The sequence below is a fragment of the Salmo salar genome, chromosome ssa10 (assembly GCF_905237065.1).
Source record: "Salmo salar chromosome ssa10, Ssal_v3.1, whole genome shotgun sequence".
Classification (NCBI taxonomy): Eukaryota; Metazoa; Chordata; class Actinopteri; order Salmoniformes; family Salmonidae; genus Salmo; species Salmo salar.
Genome location: NC_059451.1, coordinates 9893275 through 9910556, shown reverse-complemented (window position 1 = coordinate 9910556; position 17282 = coordinate 9893275). Strand labels below are relative to the sequence as shown.

Here is a 17282-nt window from a genome sequence, read left to right as displayed (position 1 = left end):
CAAGAGTGTGCAAAGCTGTCATCAAGGCAAATTTGTGCACAAAAGTTGAGAGAATGAACATTTCTGGTATATTTTAATTCAGCTTATGAAACATGGGACAAACACTTTACATGTTGGGTTCATATTTCTGTTCAATATACATCCAAAATACTGATTTGGTTAAAATAAAGTGAACTTCTCCTTTCAGCAAGGACACTCCAAATGCAATGTTTACAGTACCATGTCCTTGAACCACTCTAAAACAAAGCAGACTGATTAGAATGAAAGAAAAGAGCAGGATTTTACTGAGCCTTGAGATAAACAACTTCCAAGTGTTCTCTCAAGTTCCTGCAGTACTGATAGTAGCATTAGAGCAACAAAACGAACAAGAACATTTGATTCGCTTCTTTGTCAAAAATTAACCGTGAGAGGGCAAAATGGAACAATAGCAATAATAGTAACGCAATGACGTTTTTGCTGACCAAAATCTATAGGCTACAGTATCTCTAGACTGCAGCAGACGCCATGACACCGGAGGGAGACTTTAGGATTTACAGAAGAGGGTGAAGGAAACGTCTAGGCTACCCATTGATCATGCAAATCATGTTCATGCTCCTTGCCAATCAGGATCTTCCCAGCGACATTTCCTGAATACTTCCAAACAACACTGAAAGACCAAAAACAAACTGAAGAACATTTACAGGCATGAAATGATATTTCACTCTGAGCAAGACCCCATTGGTGATCCTGGCTTGTTAATCATATCAACAAAAACTGAGAAGAGCACAAAGAAACCATGTGAAATATAGCCTAGACAAAAGGATATCCAATCATAACAATGCATTGATAAAGTTACAGATACAGGTCTGTAGAGCTAGACATCCTTTAAATAGGAGGCACATGAAAGGAAACTATGCAACAAGATTGGTGCTGAATAATGAAATTGGAAGCTCACTTGAAGAATATTGTTGATTAGTAAGGATCCTTGCAACAGACTGATTACTGTGGTTTTAACTTGCACAAGCTGGTCTTAATTGTTGTACTGCATTTCATAATGGCTTCAAAATGTCCAGCTTCCATCCCAGCAACACGAGAACTCACGCTGATGGGTGATGAAAGCAATACTAGGGAGATAGAGGTGTCCTGTCTTCCTCTCAAAGGGATCTTGGACAAAATACAGGTATCGGTCTCTCGCAATCTAAAAATAAAGACGTCTAGCTAACAAAAAGGCACACAGGGAGTCATCTGAAGAGGTAAAAGGGTCCAAATCTACTAAGATTTCGCAATCCACGCCAGGGAGACAGGAAAGTAGGGTTGTCCCTGACTAAAACAAATCTTGGCTTAACGAAAGTCAGCTGCTCTTTTGACCAATCAGTTGGTCGAAATGTTATGTATTTTTCCATATATAGACAGACCCTATGTGTTTTAATAAAATCAGCTATATGCATTGGGCATGTATGATGCTTTAAGTGCACCGGTTGATGAAATAAGACACAAATGACTCAAGAGGGAGCCAGAGATCAAGATAACCAGAAGAAAAAAAACAACCTGACCATCCTCGTCCTGCTGGCTTTTGCAGATTCTGACATTACTCTCCTGAAGTTGCCGGTAATAGGCAACCTTTCACATGTGAAATGCCAATTTATCTTACCATGTCTACCAATCTGCATGCTAGTTATGGTTTTCATATGCAAATTTTTTGTGGAACAGTTTCATTTCACTTATAATGACATCTTCGTATCTCAGAATTCTGATTAACCGCATGACAATGACTATCTAAATGAAAATTATACATAACTAAAAAGTAACTTAAATTGCCTAATTGGCTATATAAAAATAGCCTACATAAAGCCAACAAATAAAACATTGCAGCCTGCAGGTCGAAAATATGCTGATAAAAATCTAAATATCCTATAAAACACATTGGCTAAGAATGGCCTGTCTGCAATGAACTTGAAACATTGCATCAACTATCAACTTGGGTCTGACAAACCCTAGCAAACGTGTAACATTGTATAAAATATGCTGGGCCCTCAAAAGTTTCCTGCGCCAGTGAGCTCGGGACAGACACAGCTGTAGGCTATTTGCGCAAGGGATAAGAGTTCATCAGGTAGGCCTATTTTATGACAGGAGAGAGCTGGAAAGATGTTTTAAATACATTAAACAACTTTTTCGGGATTGGTGTCCCTTCCATGGGACGGTTGAGCTAACGTAGGCTAATGCGATTAGCATGAGGTTCTAAGTAACAAGAAAATGAACAACAAAAATATCGGATATTGGCAGAAAGCTTAAATTCTTGTTAATCTAACTGCACTGTCCAATTTACAGTAGCTATTACAGTGGAAGAATACCATGCCATTGTTAGAGGAGAGGGCACAATTTTGAACATGAAAAGTTATTCATAAACAAATTAGGCACATTTGGGCAGTCTTGATACAACATTTTGAAAAGAAATATAATGGTTCAAGGGAACAGTCAAATTTTGCACATACACTGCTGCCATCTTGTGGCCAAAATATAAATTGCACCTGGGCTGGAATAATACATTATGGCCTTTTTGATGCATTTCAAAGATGAAAAAAAATAAATAAATAAAGAACGGTTGGTTTTTTCTTTGTATTATCTTTTACCAGATCTATTGTGTTATATTCTCCTACATTCCTTTCACATTTCCGCAAACTTCAAAGTGTTTACTTTCAAACGGTACCAAGAATATGCATATCCTTGCTTCAGGGCCTTAGTTACAGACAGTTAGATTTGGGTATGTCATTTTAGGCGAAAATTTTTAAACAGCCAGATCCGTAAGAAAAGAAAAAAAATACTTAATTTGCTTGCTGAGATGAAGAAAACATTACTTTGAGAAGCTCCACAGCTCATTAGTGCTGGTGCGTTAAGCCAATCAGAAATACGATCAGATCCTCAAATGAGCACATTCCTATGCCTAAATTGGCCCGCAGGACAGGTGGCCTATAGGCCTACTTCGCGTAATTAGGTGCACGTCCATACTCAACATTGACAGGAGCGCTCCAAACGAAAGACAATGACTAAATTGACAAAACTCGTAAATGGAATGAAATAAACTAAAACTTGTTTTTCACAAGTGTAGCACATGTTGTGCGCTCTGCAAACAACGTGTCCACTTCGACAATGACAACGGTAAGAGAGTGAAATAATAATATATTGAATGATTTAACAGAAATTAACATAACCAATCAAACATTGTAAATTAGAAATTATAGGAAGAACGATAAATGTAATGGGGAATTGATAGACACGAACAATCAAATGCAAACGATACACAAAATGAAGTTATAAAACAATGAATATTCACACATTAGCGGGAGAGTGCGCATTCTGGAGAGAGAAGTGCATTTTAGCCACAATCCCATTCTTCCCCGCGGCCTCCGCAATGGATTAGTTCTCTGAGATGGGCACAAATCAGACAGGTGCCTTGTGTGCCATAACAAAAATTGATATTTGCTACTGCTTGACTAACAAAAACCTTGGTCGACCAACAGTCTATCGACCAAATAATCAACCAGTCCACTAATTGGGATCAGCCCTACAGGAAAGGGACTGACAGGCAAAACCAGCACACTCGCTGACCTTTTCTTTGTAAGAGCTTAGACTCTTCTGGGTCGTTCCACATGAATTCAATAACTTTTTGACCAAAACCTTCCATACTTGTTTGCCCATGTTAGAAGTGGACAGAAACTGAAACTGAATGCAAAAACATTCAGGAGATAGTGCTAAAATGTAACCCATTTTGTGTACCCCACCACACCACGAGACATACATGTCTTCGTCACTGAAAAACAACAGTTGAGTTATGCCATTTGAAAGTTTACAAAGAGGGTTTTTAATCTATTCCATAATTTATTGAAAAACAAATACATATATTTTACCTTTAAAAACACCCACAAGAGCAGAAATTAATTTATTTTCAGCTGAAAGATGATGCCCATAGTTCACCCATGATGTTGCACAACGGTTTAAGTCAATTAGTCATTGTTTTAGTCAAAGTATGATATATTTGGGGTTGAAATGGGAAAGCCGAATTTGTAACTTCTGATAGTTTCTGTGCCAATGCTGTGCGTTTCCCTTATGATATGACGTGCTAATACTTTTCAGTCTATGCTTATTTTCCGGACTGGGTTTTATTTGAATGTTACCACCCACCAGCATGCCATTGTTAAATAAATCAGAAACACCTGAAAAGCTTTCCAGGTGAAGCTGGTTGAGAGAAATGCCAAGAGTGTGCAAAGCTGTCAAAGGCAAAGGGTGGCTACTTTGAAGAATCTCAAATATAAAATAGGTGTGTCCAAACTTTTGACTGGTAATGTATGAGGACTGCCGCTGACTGGATGTTTTTTGATTGACGCACCATTCTGGGTAAACCCGAGACACTGTTGTGCGTGTAAAGCCCAGGAGGCAGACTGTTTGAGATACTGGAACCGGTACGCCTGGCACCAACGATCATACCACACTCAAAGTCGCTTAGGTCACTCGTTTTGCCCATTCTAACGTTCAATCAAACAGTAACAGAATGCCTCAATGCTCGTCTGACTGCTTTAAATAACAAGGCACTCACTGTCTGTAGGGGTGAACCATATTCATGAACGGGGTGGTGTAATAAACTGGCCACTGAGAATATAAAACACAGGAAAATCACGTTGAGTACACTGGACATTTAAATTGGACAACTTTTAATAAAAGTTTGACAACCCTACTTGTACGTTTTCAAAATGATAAACTGTTGATAAACGGTTGTCTAATGGTATAGTGGGTTATGCAAAATGGGTCAACTTCGAGCACCTCCATCTCCTGAATGTTTTGTCATTCAGTTCCAAAAAGTAACTTTCTCACCACTTCTAGCATGGGAAAACATGTATGGAAGGTTTCGATCAAGTCAAAAGGGGCTGCGGTCAGCAAGTGATAGATAAAGGGTTGTTTCATTTGAATTCTAAGATTTCCCTCTCAGAAGAGGCCAGACAGAACAATTCTGGAAAAGAAGCAACAGCACATGTTTAACCTAATAGCTCTTTATTGCAGAATGAAAAAGCAAGAATACAGGCAAGAATTGAGAAACTTTCTCTGTGTTTAGTGCAGTTTGGGTGTGAGTGAGAAGCTATATTCAGACTTTTGTGTGGTATGAGGGAGACTGAAACAGGCCCATGAATACACATTTCAGGCAGGCCTGGGAAAACTACATCAATAACAAAGGCCAACTCAGCATTACAGAAGGGAAGTAGGCCTAGAGGTCGAAGCAGCCTCAAGGCGCTGGTCAAAGGCAATGTTTGGGTAAGGCTCCTCTAGTTTAGATTCAGTTGACTAGGTGTGAAATACTGATCCTGGACATCAACAGGGCCCATCTGTTGGGGAGTCCATTATTATACTCTGTACCACCAACTCCCATTTCCCACCATGTTCATACAAAACTACTGTGGAGTCACCCTGGCTGGCACATAATCAGCCTTACAGTGCATTCCATAGGAGGCTGGTGGGATGAGCTATAGGAGGACAGGGCTGGAATGGAATAAATGGAACATTATCAAACATATAGAAACCACATTTGACTCCAATCCATTGATTCCATTCCAGCAATTACAATGAGCCCGTCCTTCAATAGATCCTCCCACCAGCCTCCACTGGTGCGTTCTGAAAGTATTCAGACCCCTTCACTTTTTCAACATTTTGTTACGTTACAGGCTTATTCTAAAATGGATTAGAATGTATTTTTTTTTCTCATCTACAGACAATACCCCATAATGACAAAGGAAAAACAGGTTTAGAAATGATTGCAATTGATAAAAAACAGAAATATCACATTTAAATAAGTATTCAGACCGTTTACTGAGCACCTTTGGCAGCAATTAAAGCCTCGAGTATTCTCGGGTGTGACGCTACAAGCTTGGCACACTTGTATTTGGAGAGTTTCTCCCATCCTTCTCCGCAAGCTGTCCATGCTCTGTCAAGTTGCTGCACATCTTTTTGCAGATCTCTCCAGAGATGTTCGATCGGGTTCAAGTGCGGGCTCTGGCTGGGCCACTCAAGGACATTCAGAGACTTGTCCCGAAGCCACTGCTTTGTTGCCTTGGCTGTGTGCTTAGGGTTGTTGTCTTGTTGGAAGGTGAACCTTCCCCCCAGTCTGAGGTCCTGAGCGCTCTGGAGCAGGTTTTCATCAAGGATCTCTCTGTACTTTGATCTGTTCACCTTTCCCTTGATCCTGACTAGTCTCTCGGTCCCTGCCGCTGAAAAACATCCCCACAGCATGATGCTGCCACCACCATGCTTCACTGAAGGGATGGTATTGGCCAGGTGATGAGCGGTGCCTGATTTTCCAGACCTGACGCTTGGCATTCAGGCCAAAGAGTTCAATCTTGGTTTCATCAGACGAGAAAATCTTGTTTCTCATGGTTAAAGAGGCCTTCAGGTGCCTTTTGGCAAAACTCCAAGTGGGCTGTCATGTGCCTTTTACTGAGGAGTGGCTTCCATCTGGCCCCTCTACCATAAAGGCCTGATCGGTTGAGTGCTACAGAAATGGTTGTCCTTCTGGAAGGTTCTCCCATCTCCACAGGGGAACTCTGGAGCTCTGTTAGAGTGCCCATCGGTTTCTTGGTCACCTCCCTGACCAAGGCCCTTCTCCCCCAATTGCTGTTTGGCCGAGCGGCCAACTCTACAAAGAGTCTTGGTGGTTCCAAACTTCTTCCATTTAAGAATGATGGAGTCCACTGTGTTCTTGGAAACCTTCAATGCTGCAGAAATGTTTTTGTACACTTCCCCAGATCTGTGCCTCGACACAATCCTGTCTCGGAGCTCTACGGACAATTCCTTCGACCTCATAGCTTGGTTTTTGTTCTGACATGCACTGTCAACTGTGAGACCTTATATAGACAGGTGTGTGTCTTTCCAAGTCATGTCCAATCAATTGAATTTACCACATGTGGACTCCAATCAAGTTGTAGAAACATCTCAAGGATGATCAATGGAAACACGACGCACCTGAGCTCAATTTCGAGTCTCATAGCAAAGGGTCTGAATACATGTAAATAAGGTATCAGTTTATGAATTTGCTTACATTTCTAAAAACCTATTTTTGATTTGTCATTATGGGGTAGTGTGCAGATTAAAATTGATTAAATAAAAATTATTCTCAGAGTAAGGCTCTAACGCAACAAAATGTGGAAAAAAATCAAGAGGTCGGAATACTCCGAACGCACTGTACATACGTATAGCTTGAAATTGGACACCTGTTACAGTGCTATTTGGGCTAATTGGATTGGTTCTGGCATTTTTTTTATTTTTTATGTATTGATTATTTGTGTACTTGTTTGACATTTTACTGCATTGTTAGGAGCCAGTAACATTTCACTGCGCCCGCTATAACATCTGCTAAACTGTGTACGCATCCAATAAACATCGGTTTGATAGTCATGATGAATAGCCTACTGGATAGACTGTTTACATTCGGCCATCCTACTTTCCTATGCCCACACCACAAAGGCTCGGACTGAATCAAATGGCCACAATGAAGGTAGACCTACAACGAGTGCACAAACCATTAGGAACACTGACTCATTGAGGGTTTCCAGAGAAAAGTAGCCAGAGCCTAAGTTGAGTTTTGTTGGCTGTTTGCCAAGAGGGAGTTGTGTGTTAGCCTTAGAGTGGGAGTGAGGTAGTTCAAAAGTTTAGGCCTAGTCACTCACACACACACACACACAAAATGGACTCCTATGTGGGGCCCAGCACAGTGAATCCCCAGCACAGTGAATCTGAGGCACCAATCTGAGTAGTACATCAAAACATCTCCCAAATCAAATGCTGTGTTGCACAGGCTCTTCCTGCCAACTTGTAAGTACATCAATATCCTGTAGGATCTTATGAGCCGAGAGTGGGGTTTAAGGGACAAATGATGACATTCAAACTTCTTCATGACGCTCAATTGAAAAATGCAGAACTAGGCCGAGCCCATGTGCTGTGGCGTATATCCTGTCATTGTTAGAGTGGGGATGCGCTGATGGGGGGGGGTCCCGCAAGGGTAAAAAAACAACCATAACAGAGCCAGTCAAAAGTTTGGACACACCTACTCAATCAAGGGTTTTTCTTTATTTTTACTATTTTCTACATTGTAGAATAATAGTGAAGATATCAAAAATATGAAATGACACATACGGAATCATGTAGTGACGCAAAAAGTGTTAAACAAATCAAAATATATTTGAGATTCTTCAAAGTAGCCACCCTTTGTCTTGATGACAGCTTTGCACACTCTTGGAATTCTCTCAACCAGCTTCATGAGGTAGTCACCTGGAAAGCATTTCAATTAACAGGTCTGCCTTGTTAAAAGTACATTTGTGGAATTTCTTTCCTTAATGCGTTTGAGCCAATAAGTTGTGACAAGGTAGGGGTGGTATACAGAATATCGCCCTATTTGTTAAAAGACCAAGTCCATATTATGGCAAGAACAGCTCAAATAAGCAAAGAGAAACGACAGTCCATCATTACTTTAAAACATGAAGGTCAGTCAATCAGGAAAATGTCAAGAACTTTGAAAGTTTCTTCAAGTGCAGTCGTAAAAACCATCAAGCGCTATGATGAAACTGGCTTTCAGGAAAACCGCCACAGGAACGGAATACCCAGAGTTACCTCTGCTGCAGAGGATGAGTTCATTAGAGTTACCAGCCTCAGAAATTTCTGCCCAAATAAATACTTCACGGACTTCAAGTAACAGACTCATCTCAACATCAACTGTTCAGAGGAGACTGCGTGAAATCAGGCCTTCATGGTCGAATTGCTGCAAAGAAACCACTACTAAAGGACACCAATAAGAAGAAGAGTCTTGCTTAGGCCAAGAAACACGAGCAATGGACTTTTGGTCCTTCGGTCTGATGAGTCAAAATGTGAGATTTTTGGTTCCAACCGGTGTCTTTGTGAGATGCAGAGTAGGTGAACGGATGATCTCCGCATGTGTGGCTCCCACCGTGAAGCATGGAGGAGGTGGTGTGATGGTGCTTTGCGGGTGACGGAGTTATCGCAAGTCTATTTGCAATGCGTTTACACAGTGGGAAATGCAGAAGTATTTTCTTTTCAATATGAACAGCTTGTCAAAAACTTTAGGGATAAACTTGAACCCACTAATCTTGACAATGGCGTGAAACTCTTGGACAACAGTTGTGATTGTCCATTTTACTTTGACCTGTCCTGTTTTTAGGATATGTTGCTTTGTTAACATGACAGCTCATTTTTTTTGGGGGGGGGTTGTTGAGCGCCATTTCGGTTAGGCTATTTGATCTGAGAAACCTGCATAGGCCAAGAAAAATGTAAAAAGTGTCCGTGTCATTACATTGTCATTCATTTTATCTCCAGGCGTATTCTACAGAAAAGGGCACATACTCTTTCTACCATCTCTTATATCTGCTACATGATTTATGTTAGATCATTTTTGGACTGAACGAATGTTGGTGGAGTGCTGCAGAGATGCGTCTCTCCAACATCACCCTGGAGAGGCATGCTGGGAACGGACAAGCAAAATATTTTGCAATCCCTGCCTTTGACAGTGGGTACTGCTATCAAAGGGTGGCATCAGTACTCACCTAAAAAACCCATATGCCACTGGTTGAGAGAAACTGGCATTGTTTTGGGGCAGAATTGCGTGAGGTTTTGTGTGTTGGAGGTGCGTCTTGGTCAATTTAGCTCAGAAAATGCCGCCCTTGTCAATCGCCTAATCTTGCCTAATAAGCGGGCAGGCCGTGCTTATAGCATATCATATTCACATCAATAAATTGGTTATAACAAACTCTAAACACAAACACGTGACAGCAAAATGGATGCAGAGAACGTGACAAATAAACTCGAAACAGAGGAATATTTATAGGTCGCTCAGGAGGTAATGGAAAAGTCAGATGTGTGGAATAAATGTGACTAGTTGTGGAAAATACTGGAGATTAAGAAAAAGGTAAGGAGCAAGAGCTGAGTGCATACTATGAGTGGCAAACAAGTGCTGTATAGATTACTATATAATTTTTCTGACCGTTTGGAACAATGTAAACCTTAAATGAAGTATAAGTGTACCAGAAAGTCTTGTAATAAAGGCTTAAAAAATGTTTTTAATAACAAAGACTAAAAACAGTGTCACTCATTTGTGAATGCAATTCCCGAAATGAAACCGTTTATATATTGTTTCAGCAAATTATTCAAGGCTCGCTTTATTTCATTTTAAAACTAAAATATTTGATTGCATTTCAAATCATGAATGACTCGTATGCTGTGTGATGACATGAATGAATTAATAATTGATTGATACACTATAGAAGTATTGAATTATAGGTTATTATAATAAATAATTTCAGACCATTTGGAATAGTGTAAACACTAAATAAATGATCAATAATACTAGAGGCTGTTCTAATGAAAATAAAAGCGTAAAGCCTTTATTACAGCAAAGCAAAAGATTAAAAACAGCCGAATTGGTGAAATTATTTACTTAACATGTTGTTGTGTGAGGATTGGTGTTAACGGAATCAGTAGGCTATTAAACAAACACTCAAACAGGCAACAGAAGAAGGATCTGTCTTATTTCTGTAGATATATTGATGATTTATAAAGCCAGGCACATTTAATTGATTATAGGCCTAATTAAGTTCAGGTTTCCTCTTTCATCACTTTTCTTAGACAATTTAGTTCTCATCTCATTCTGCTGCTGCCTATTGGTTCTCAACCCCAATATGCTGCTTAACGTTGCTATTATGGACATAGCAACATGGTGTAGGAAAAGGCGCCAATTCAACAGCGCACTGATCCGTTTCAGAACTGTGGACAGCAACCGCTATCCAACAATGGAGAAAGCGCATTTGTTACAAAATAATATAATTTTTGTTATGTAATATAACCATATACAATTTCAGTAGCACATCTTAGACTGATGGACTGTGCCATCCCCACGGCCTCCACAATGGATCAGTCCACTCAGCGCAAATCAGACAAGTGTCTTGTTTACCATGATATTGTTTTGCTACTGCGCGACAAAAGAAATCTCGATCGACCAAACAATCGACCAGTCGACTAAACGGGAACACCACAAGCGTGATTCAGTTACAGTAACTAGGGAGCCAGTTCAAGAGTGAAAAAAATGTGTAGGTTACTGCTTCACAATGGACCATAATAGACGCTCAATGCACAGAAGGTAGAAAACAAAACAAAATTCTGCAACAAAAAATGAATCACAATACTTCAAACCAATACAAAAACAGTTTAAGCAGATCAAACATCCAAAGATAGCTTGAATAGACTACCATGTCCTCTGACCCCACCCAAAACTCTCAACGATGAGGATTCCCATGATTCCACCTCTTGCAATAGTGTAATAGGCTGACAGACAACAATGTCTCAAGAGATCTGCTCAACTGTAGGCTATATCCAGAGGCGCACCCAAAAGTCAGTCATATCCACATAAACCACCTTGATGACACCTTTTTTAAAAGGTTAGTGAAAGATGAATAAGCTACTGTACTCAGTAGTGTCCCAGCTGCTCATTAGAAAATGTGTTGTGTATGTTCATAGCTAATGGTATCCTGTAAAGTCACGAGGGAATCATAGATTAGGCTGAGGCTATATTGGGTGTGCAAATGAGATCACCTGAAGGGAGCCAAAGACATTATTGTTGACAACCTGAAAAGCTAACTACAGTTAGTCCAGTGACTAGCCCACCATTAACGTTCTTGAACTAAGGTTAAAGTATCTGGCGCTGTCCTCTGCATTATCAAGGCTAGTGATGAGGTGCCAGCTGTGGGGTCATCAATGAGGCAGAACAAATTGCTACCACTATCGAGTGGCCTATGACATCATGTAAATGGCACTCTGCCAAGCTTGGTTTTTGAATGACTTTCAATTACACCGCATGTTAACAGGGTAAAGAGGAGAGAGAACATAAAAGGACAATCCATAATTACTAAATGAAAGACAACCTCCTCAAGTGCTTGATATAGGCTGAAATGAATGGGTGCAAAACCAAACGGTCACAAAAATTATTTAAATTCTCAACCATTTTTACTGTGCTTTTTATTTCTTTAAAGCCTTAAATGTGGTTCAAAGTCACTCATAACTGACACATTGTCTAGTCTAGGCCCAACTGTCATTGCCACTGTACTGTGGAACTTTAATAATGACTTTGTAAGAAAGTTACGTTGTGTTTAGCCTAATCTGTAAAGCAGATAAGAACCAAATTCCACAGTTCAGAGAAAAGATGACTTATGATAGGCCTACTCTTCAGGGAATTTCAGGTTGCATATTTGAAGAGGAGCCAGTATAACTGTAGTGAAAAGCTTTCAGTGAGCAATAGGCTGCTAGAGTTGATATTTCAGCAATCTCATAGCGTAATGCAAATTACAGTAGGTCTACAGAATCAGCAGAATTTGCATCAGAGTCCCAGACCAGTCGTTGAAAACTGGTTTCAGGGCTACATGATAACTTTTGCTACATCTAAAAAGAGACCTTAGAGAGAGGGAATGTGGGGTGTAGCCTACTGACTTGGGAAAAAAAAATCGCCCCACATTTGGGGGCTCCACATTCACTGGCACAGAGTTGAAAGCACACACACAAATGGAAACAGATGTCAAGAGACAGAGTTATTCCTCGCTGGTCTGCATCCGTTTTCATCCATTACTCTCCAGCTCTCTTTGTGTCCTCTGCCAATTCAAACATGATGGAAAAATGAGAGCGATGCAATGGTGGTCAAAGTGGAAAAAATTTATGTTGTTTAAGGATCTTTGGTAAATCCTTAACCACAATGAACCCCAGCGGTGCTGAGGTTAAGGGCTAATGGAAACGATAACCCTCAGAAACCTGGTAGAACTTTGTCAGTGGGCGTATGACGGAAGCTTTGTGATTCAAGGGATCACAGCAACATCGCATAGAATATTTATTATCTTTCCTTAAACAAGCTGCTGAAGGTGGAAAGAGAATCACTGTAGGTAATTATTATTTGTGGGTCGGTGAGGGAGTGTAGGCATCATTCACAGCTGATTCACAGTCATATTATATAGCCTAGTTTGCCTAAGAGAAAGATAGGGCAGGGATTTTAAATCACAGGTCTTGTGAAGGAGCCAAACGAAAGCACAGGTGCCACCACCACGACAAGTGCCAACCAGAGTTTGTGCCAGTCATCGTTTCACGCTCAGCTGATTGGAAGGCTTTAGTTCATCCCACAAGCTGATCCTTGAGGAAAAAATAAAAAAGCCTCTTTCCAAATTTGCTGCAAACAACTTTCTAACATCTGCTCCTCATTTTGTAAGAATAATGTTCAGCGCAGAGGGAGGGAGGGGACAGAGGGGAGGGGTGGCCCTTTCTCAAAGCTTGGAAAGCCCAAGCTTGACTGAATAGGATGAAATAACACTTAATTTGAGCAAAGTTTACTTCAGGCAATAGGGCAAGAGAGTATGCATTGGGGAAAAGGCTAGAAATGAGACGACATCAGGTGTCAATCCCTTAATGGCTGCATGGCAGGCAAGACACACTTGTACATCTCCTTCGAAGCAAGCACAGGGAATTAGCCTATATTAGAGAGATATCAATTGTTCTTGAAAGATATAGGCAGTTGACAATGAGATCAATGACAACACTGTTGAAAACCTAGAACCAAGCTGCAATGTAAGCTAAAACTTGCTACTTTATGGTGGCCAGTTGAGGCATCTCTCTGAATGTTTATCTTGATATTTAATGCCTTGTTGGCAATATCATCCCATGACCCAAGTCCAAGAAAATATGGGCTTGTGATACTGAGGTGACAATGCAGGTACAACTGGGAGTTGACCCTGACAGTGAAAATTAATAGGACAATCATTTTCACTTACTTAGCTAGCCTACGAAGCTCGCTGTCACTTAATGTTAATAACATTAAGTACAGTTATCTTAACAGTAGGGCATTACATAGAAGCTTGCAAAATTAGTACTCGGCCAATGATTCTACCGGTTATAGCAGCACGTGTCCCGCGTTGGATGGTATCCATAATCGGTAGATTGGTCTGGTGGAAAGGCAATGCCCAAGAACGTATTCAATCCAATTGTTTGATGTTACCACACCCATCCAAATCAAAACCAAAAATAGATCTCAATGTTTGCGTGAACACGCTCGGTTAATGCTGTCCGAAATCCTTAGAATGTCCCGACCCTAAAATCTTTCCTCAAAAAGCTAAAATATTGTACATATATCTTTACGATAGCACAGCCACAAAAGCAAAATTGTCCATCTAGTGGAAACCCAATTGACCCTTCGCTAAGCCCCGCCCCAGAATTTTGGGCAATCAATTGCAGCGCTCCAATGGATAGCAATTGTCATCGAGTCCGACATCTCGGATAAGCTCATGTTTAAATCACATGAAAGCCAGTGAGGGCTATGACAAAAACTGAGTTCCTTGTCTAAAAACAAATGTTTAAATGGCTAAATAATTTAACTTGCTTCTGTGATTGCTGAAATGTAGAGCCTGTTGGGAGTATTTTACGAATCCTAAATTATACTTTTGTTATATTGTTATATTGTTTGCTAGCTCAGGTGGTTAGCTAGCCCTCAGTCTCATTGACTACCAAACGTTGCTAACGCTAACTAGCCACTTAATATAACAAGTTTTACCAAAATGTACGTTAGCTAGCATTATTATGAATACAACTCCCATCTGCTGTTAACATCAGGATATGATTGAGAGAACTAGTTAGTTCCAAAGTTGGTTAGAGCTAAAGCCTCGACTGCATGCTGATTGGCTCGGAATTCACTGTCAGCATTCAGAAGATACACTACAAACAATTTTATCAGGTTCCTGTAAAGGAATTGACAGTTCACCACAACATACCAAAGAGTTTCCTTTTTAGCAAGGGGTAGTCTGTGTTCAATTTCATTGTGTATTAGAAACACCGTTTGAGATCATTGTGAGGGGATTTCGCTAGTGGTTGAATTGGGCTTCCCCGGAAAATGTTGTCCAAGGTTGCAATGGTAACCAAGGGGGGCGGGGCTTAGCGAAGGGTCAATCGTGAGGCCGATTAGCGTGAAACTCCTGCAAAAGTATACTGGAATTATAAACGTATTAAAACTTCTTAAGGATCGAACCCTTTTTTTTCCGAATTTTCACCTAACATGATACACCCAAATCTAACTGCCGGTAGATCAAGACCTGAAGCACGGATGTGCATATTCTTGATACCATTTGAAAAGAAACACTTTTGAAGTTTGTGGAAATGTGAAATTAATGCAGGAGAATATAGCACATTAGATCTGGTAAAAGACAATACAAAGAAAAAAACATGCTTTTTTTGTACCATCTTCGAAATGCAAGAGAAAGGCCATAATGTATTATTCCAGCCCAGGCGCAATTTAGATTTTGGCCACTACATGGCAGCAGTGTATGTGCAAAGTTTTAGACTGATCCAATGAACCATTGCATTTCTGTTCAAAATGTTCTATCACGACTGCCCAAATGTGCCTAATTGGTTTATTAATAACTTTGCACTCTCCTCAAACAATAGCATGGTATTCTTTCACTGTAACAGGTACTGTAAATTGGACAGTGCAGTTAGATTAACAAGAATTTAAGCGTTCTGCCAATATCAGATATGTCTACGTCCTGGGAAATGTTCTTGTTACTTAGAACATCATGCTAATCCCATTAGCCTACCTTAGCTCAACCGTCCCCCGGGGGACCCACGGATCCTGTAGAGGTTTTAACATGAATTTGAATGCGGTATGGGATTGAAAAATAAAATATTGTCACTAACAAAGTCTGAAGTGTTTATTGTTATTCAGTTAACCAGGCAGGTACTGTCACGATTCAAAATAGATGTGTGTTGTCAAATTGAAAATTAACCTAGTAATTTATTGTATTTGCACCAAGATTGTTTCAGACGGATCTTGGGACCTCATATTTTTGGGGGAAATACCGCACATAGAACAGAATGAACAGAACATAGAACAGAACAGAAGTCTCTTAGACTTGCTTTCAATGAGAATAAATGTGTCTACATTTGGTGGGTTTGCTCAAAAAGTTACTTATTGCAGCTTTAAAATGGTGAATGCATACATTTGAAAATGGTTGTCCAAAGCTCATCCTAAAATGCCTGTGAAGCCTTAACAAGCTATGCATTTTGGTTTGAATGTGTATAAACTTGTCTGTTTTGTATACTGTGTAAAAAAATAATACCAGGTGTTCGCGACATGCGAGACAAGATGGAATCCATGTTTAAGATTATTTTTTTTACCTTTATTCAACTAGGCTAGTCAGTTAAATTCTTATTTTCAATGACGGCCTAGGAACAGTGGGCTAGCTTCCTTGTTCAGGGGCAGAACGACAGATTTTTACCTTGAGGTGGTAGCATCAAACGATTACGGAGGTCGTTTTGGACGCGGAACACATGCTCCTAGCAGGTACCGTCATAAAACCATGACTTGTGTAGGAACAAAGATGAGGAGAGGTCACTTAGCCTACCTGAATCTTGGAGAGTCTTTGAGACATTCCTCGAATTCCACCGTTATCTTCATTTTCTTTAACAAGTAAAAACAGGGATTAAAAGCAGCTGCTGTATGCCCTGGATTTGGCTACCCGCTACTAGCTAACGCTAGCTGGGCTATCAAACAAGACCTCGGCCAGCTAGCCTGTATGGCTGGCTAGCTAATAATAGGCTCGCGACAAATGTAACCATAAACAAGTAAAATAAATACTTAAATATAACGTTAGACCAAAAATGGAATAATTTAGTCAAATTCAAAATGAAAAAAAGAAAGAAAAAAAAAAAGAGTTCACTAGCTTGGTGATAGCAGCCAGTGGGAGGCGTTTCTTTCACACAAAACAGTACAAACTGAATCGACATATTATATAATCGTGTCAAGACAAGTGCTACTGCTTCCCGATCCATGAAAAACGCACGTGAGTGATACTTGAAACAACCAATGAGAACGCTCTCTTCAGGATTATAGGCTGGACTTTGTTCCCCCCCCCCCACAAATGTACTCTACTCCTACTGTACTTCATTGACAACTTGATTTAGCCAATATAGAAAAAGTAACAAATAGTGATGAGGATTAGTGGTACACACACAGTACATATTTATCTTTCAATTAAATATGTATTCTACCCTTAATTGCTGTATCTGCCAATATATTATGCAAATGACAAACTAGAGAATATGAAGCCTGAGAACTAGAAACCTTTACACTCAGCAGTTCCCCTTATATGATTACAGTCAACATGAAAGTCAGATTAATTGTAGACTACTGCAATCTAGTGGCCACACTGAAGTACTGGGCATTTCTGCAGAAGGTACCT

The 17282-nt window shown here is 40.1% G+C and overlaps 1 protein-coding gene across 6 annotated transcripts in view; it reads right to left on the bottom strand.

The window, feature by feature from the left end:
* LOC106613490 (arf-GAP with coiled-coil, ANK repeat and PH domain-containing protein 2) overlaps nucleotides 1–16855 on the bottom strand; it is a 121265-nt gene extending 104410 nt beyond the window's left edge. For 2 of the 6 annotated variants that reach the window (XR_006756890.1, XM_014215776.2), the window contains exon 1: nucleotides 16446–16855. Coding sequence is in view for 5 of the 6 variants with exons in the window: in XM_014215776.2 (XP_014071251.2) it covers nucleotides 16446–16498 (53 nt within the window). In the remaining variant the exon portion in view is untranslated. The remainder of the gene's footprint in view (nucleotides 1–16445) is intronic. The other 4 variants (XM_014215775.2, XM_014215777.2, XM_014215778.2 and 1 more) reach the window with 3 other exon arrangements.
* Nucleotides 16856–17282: the final 427 nt, after the last annotated feature.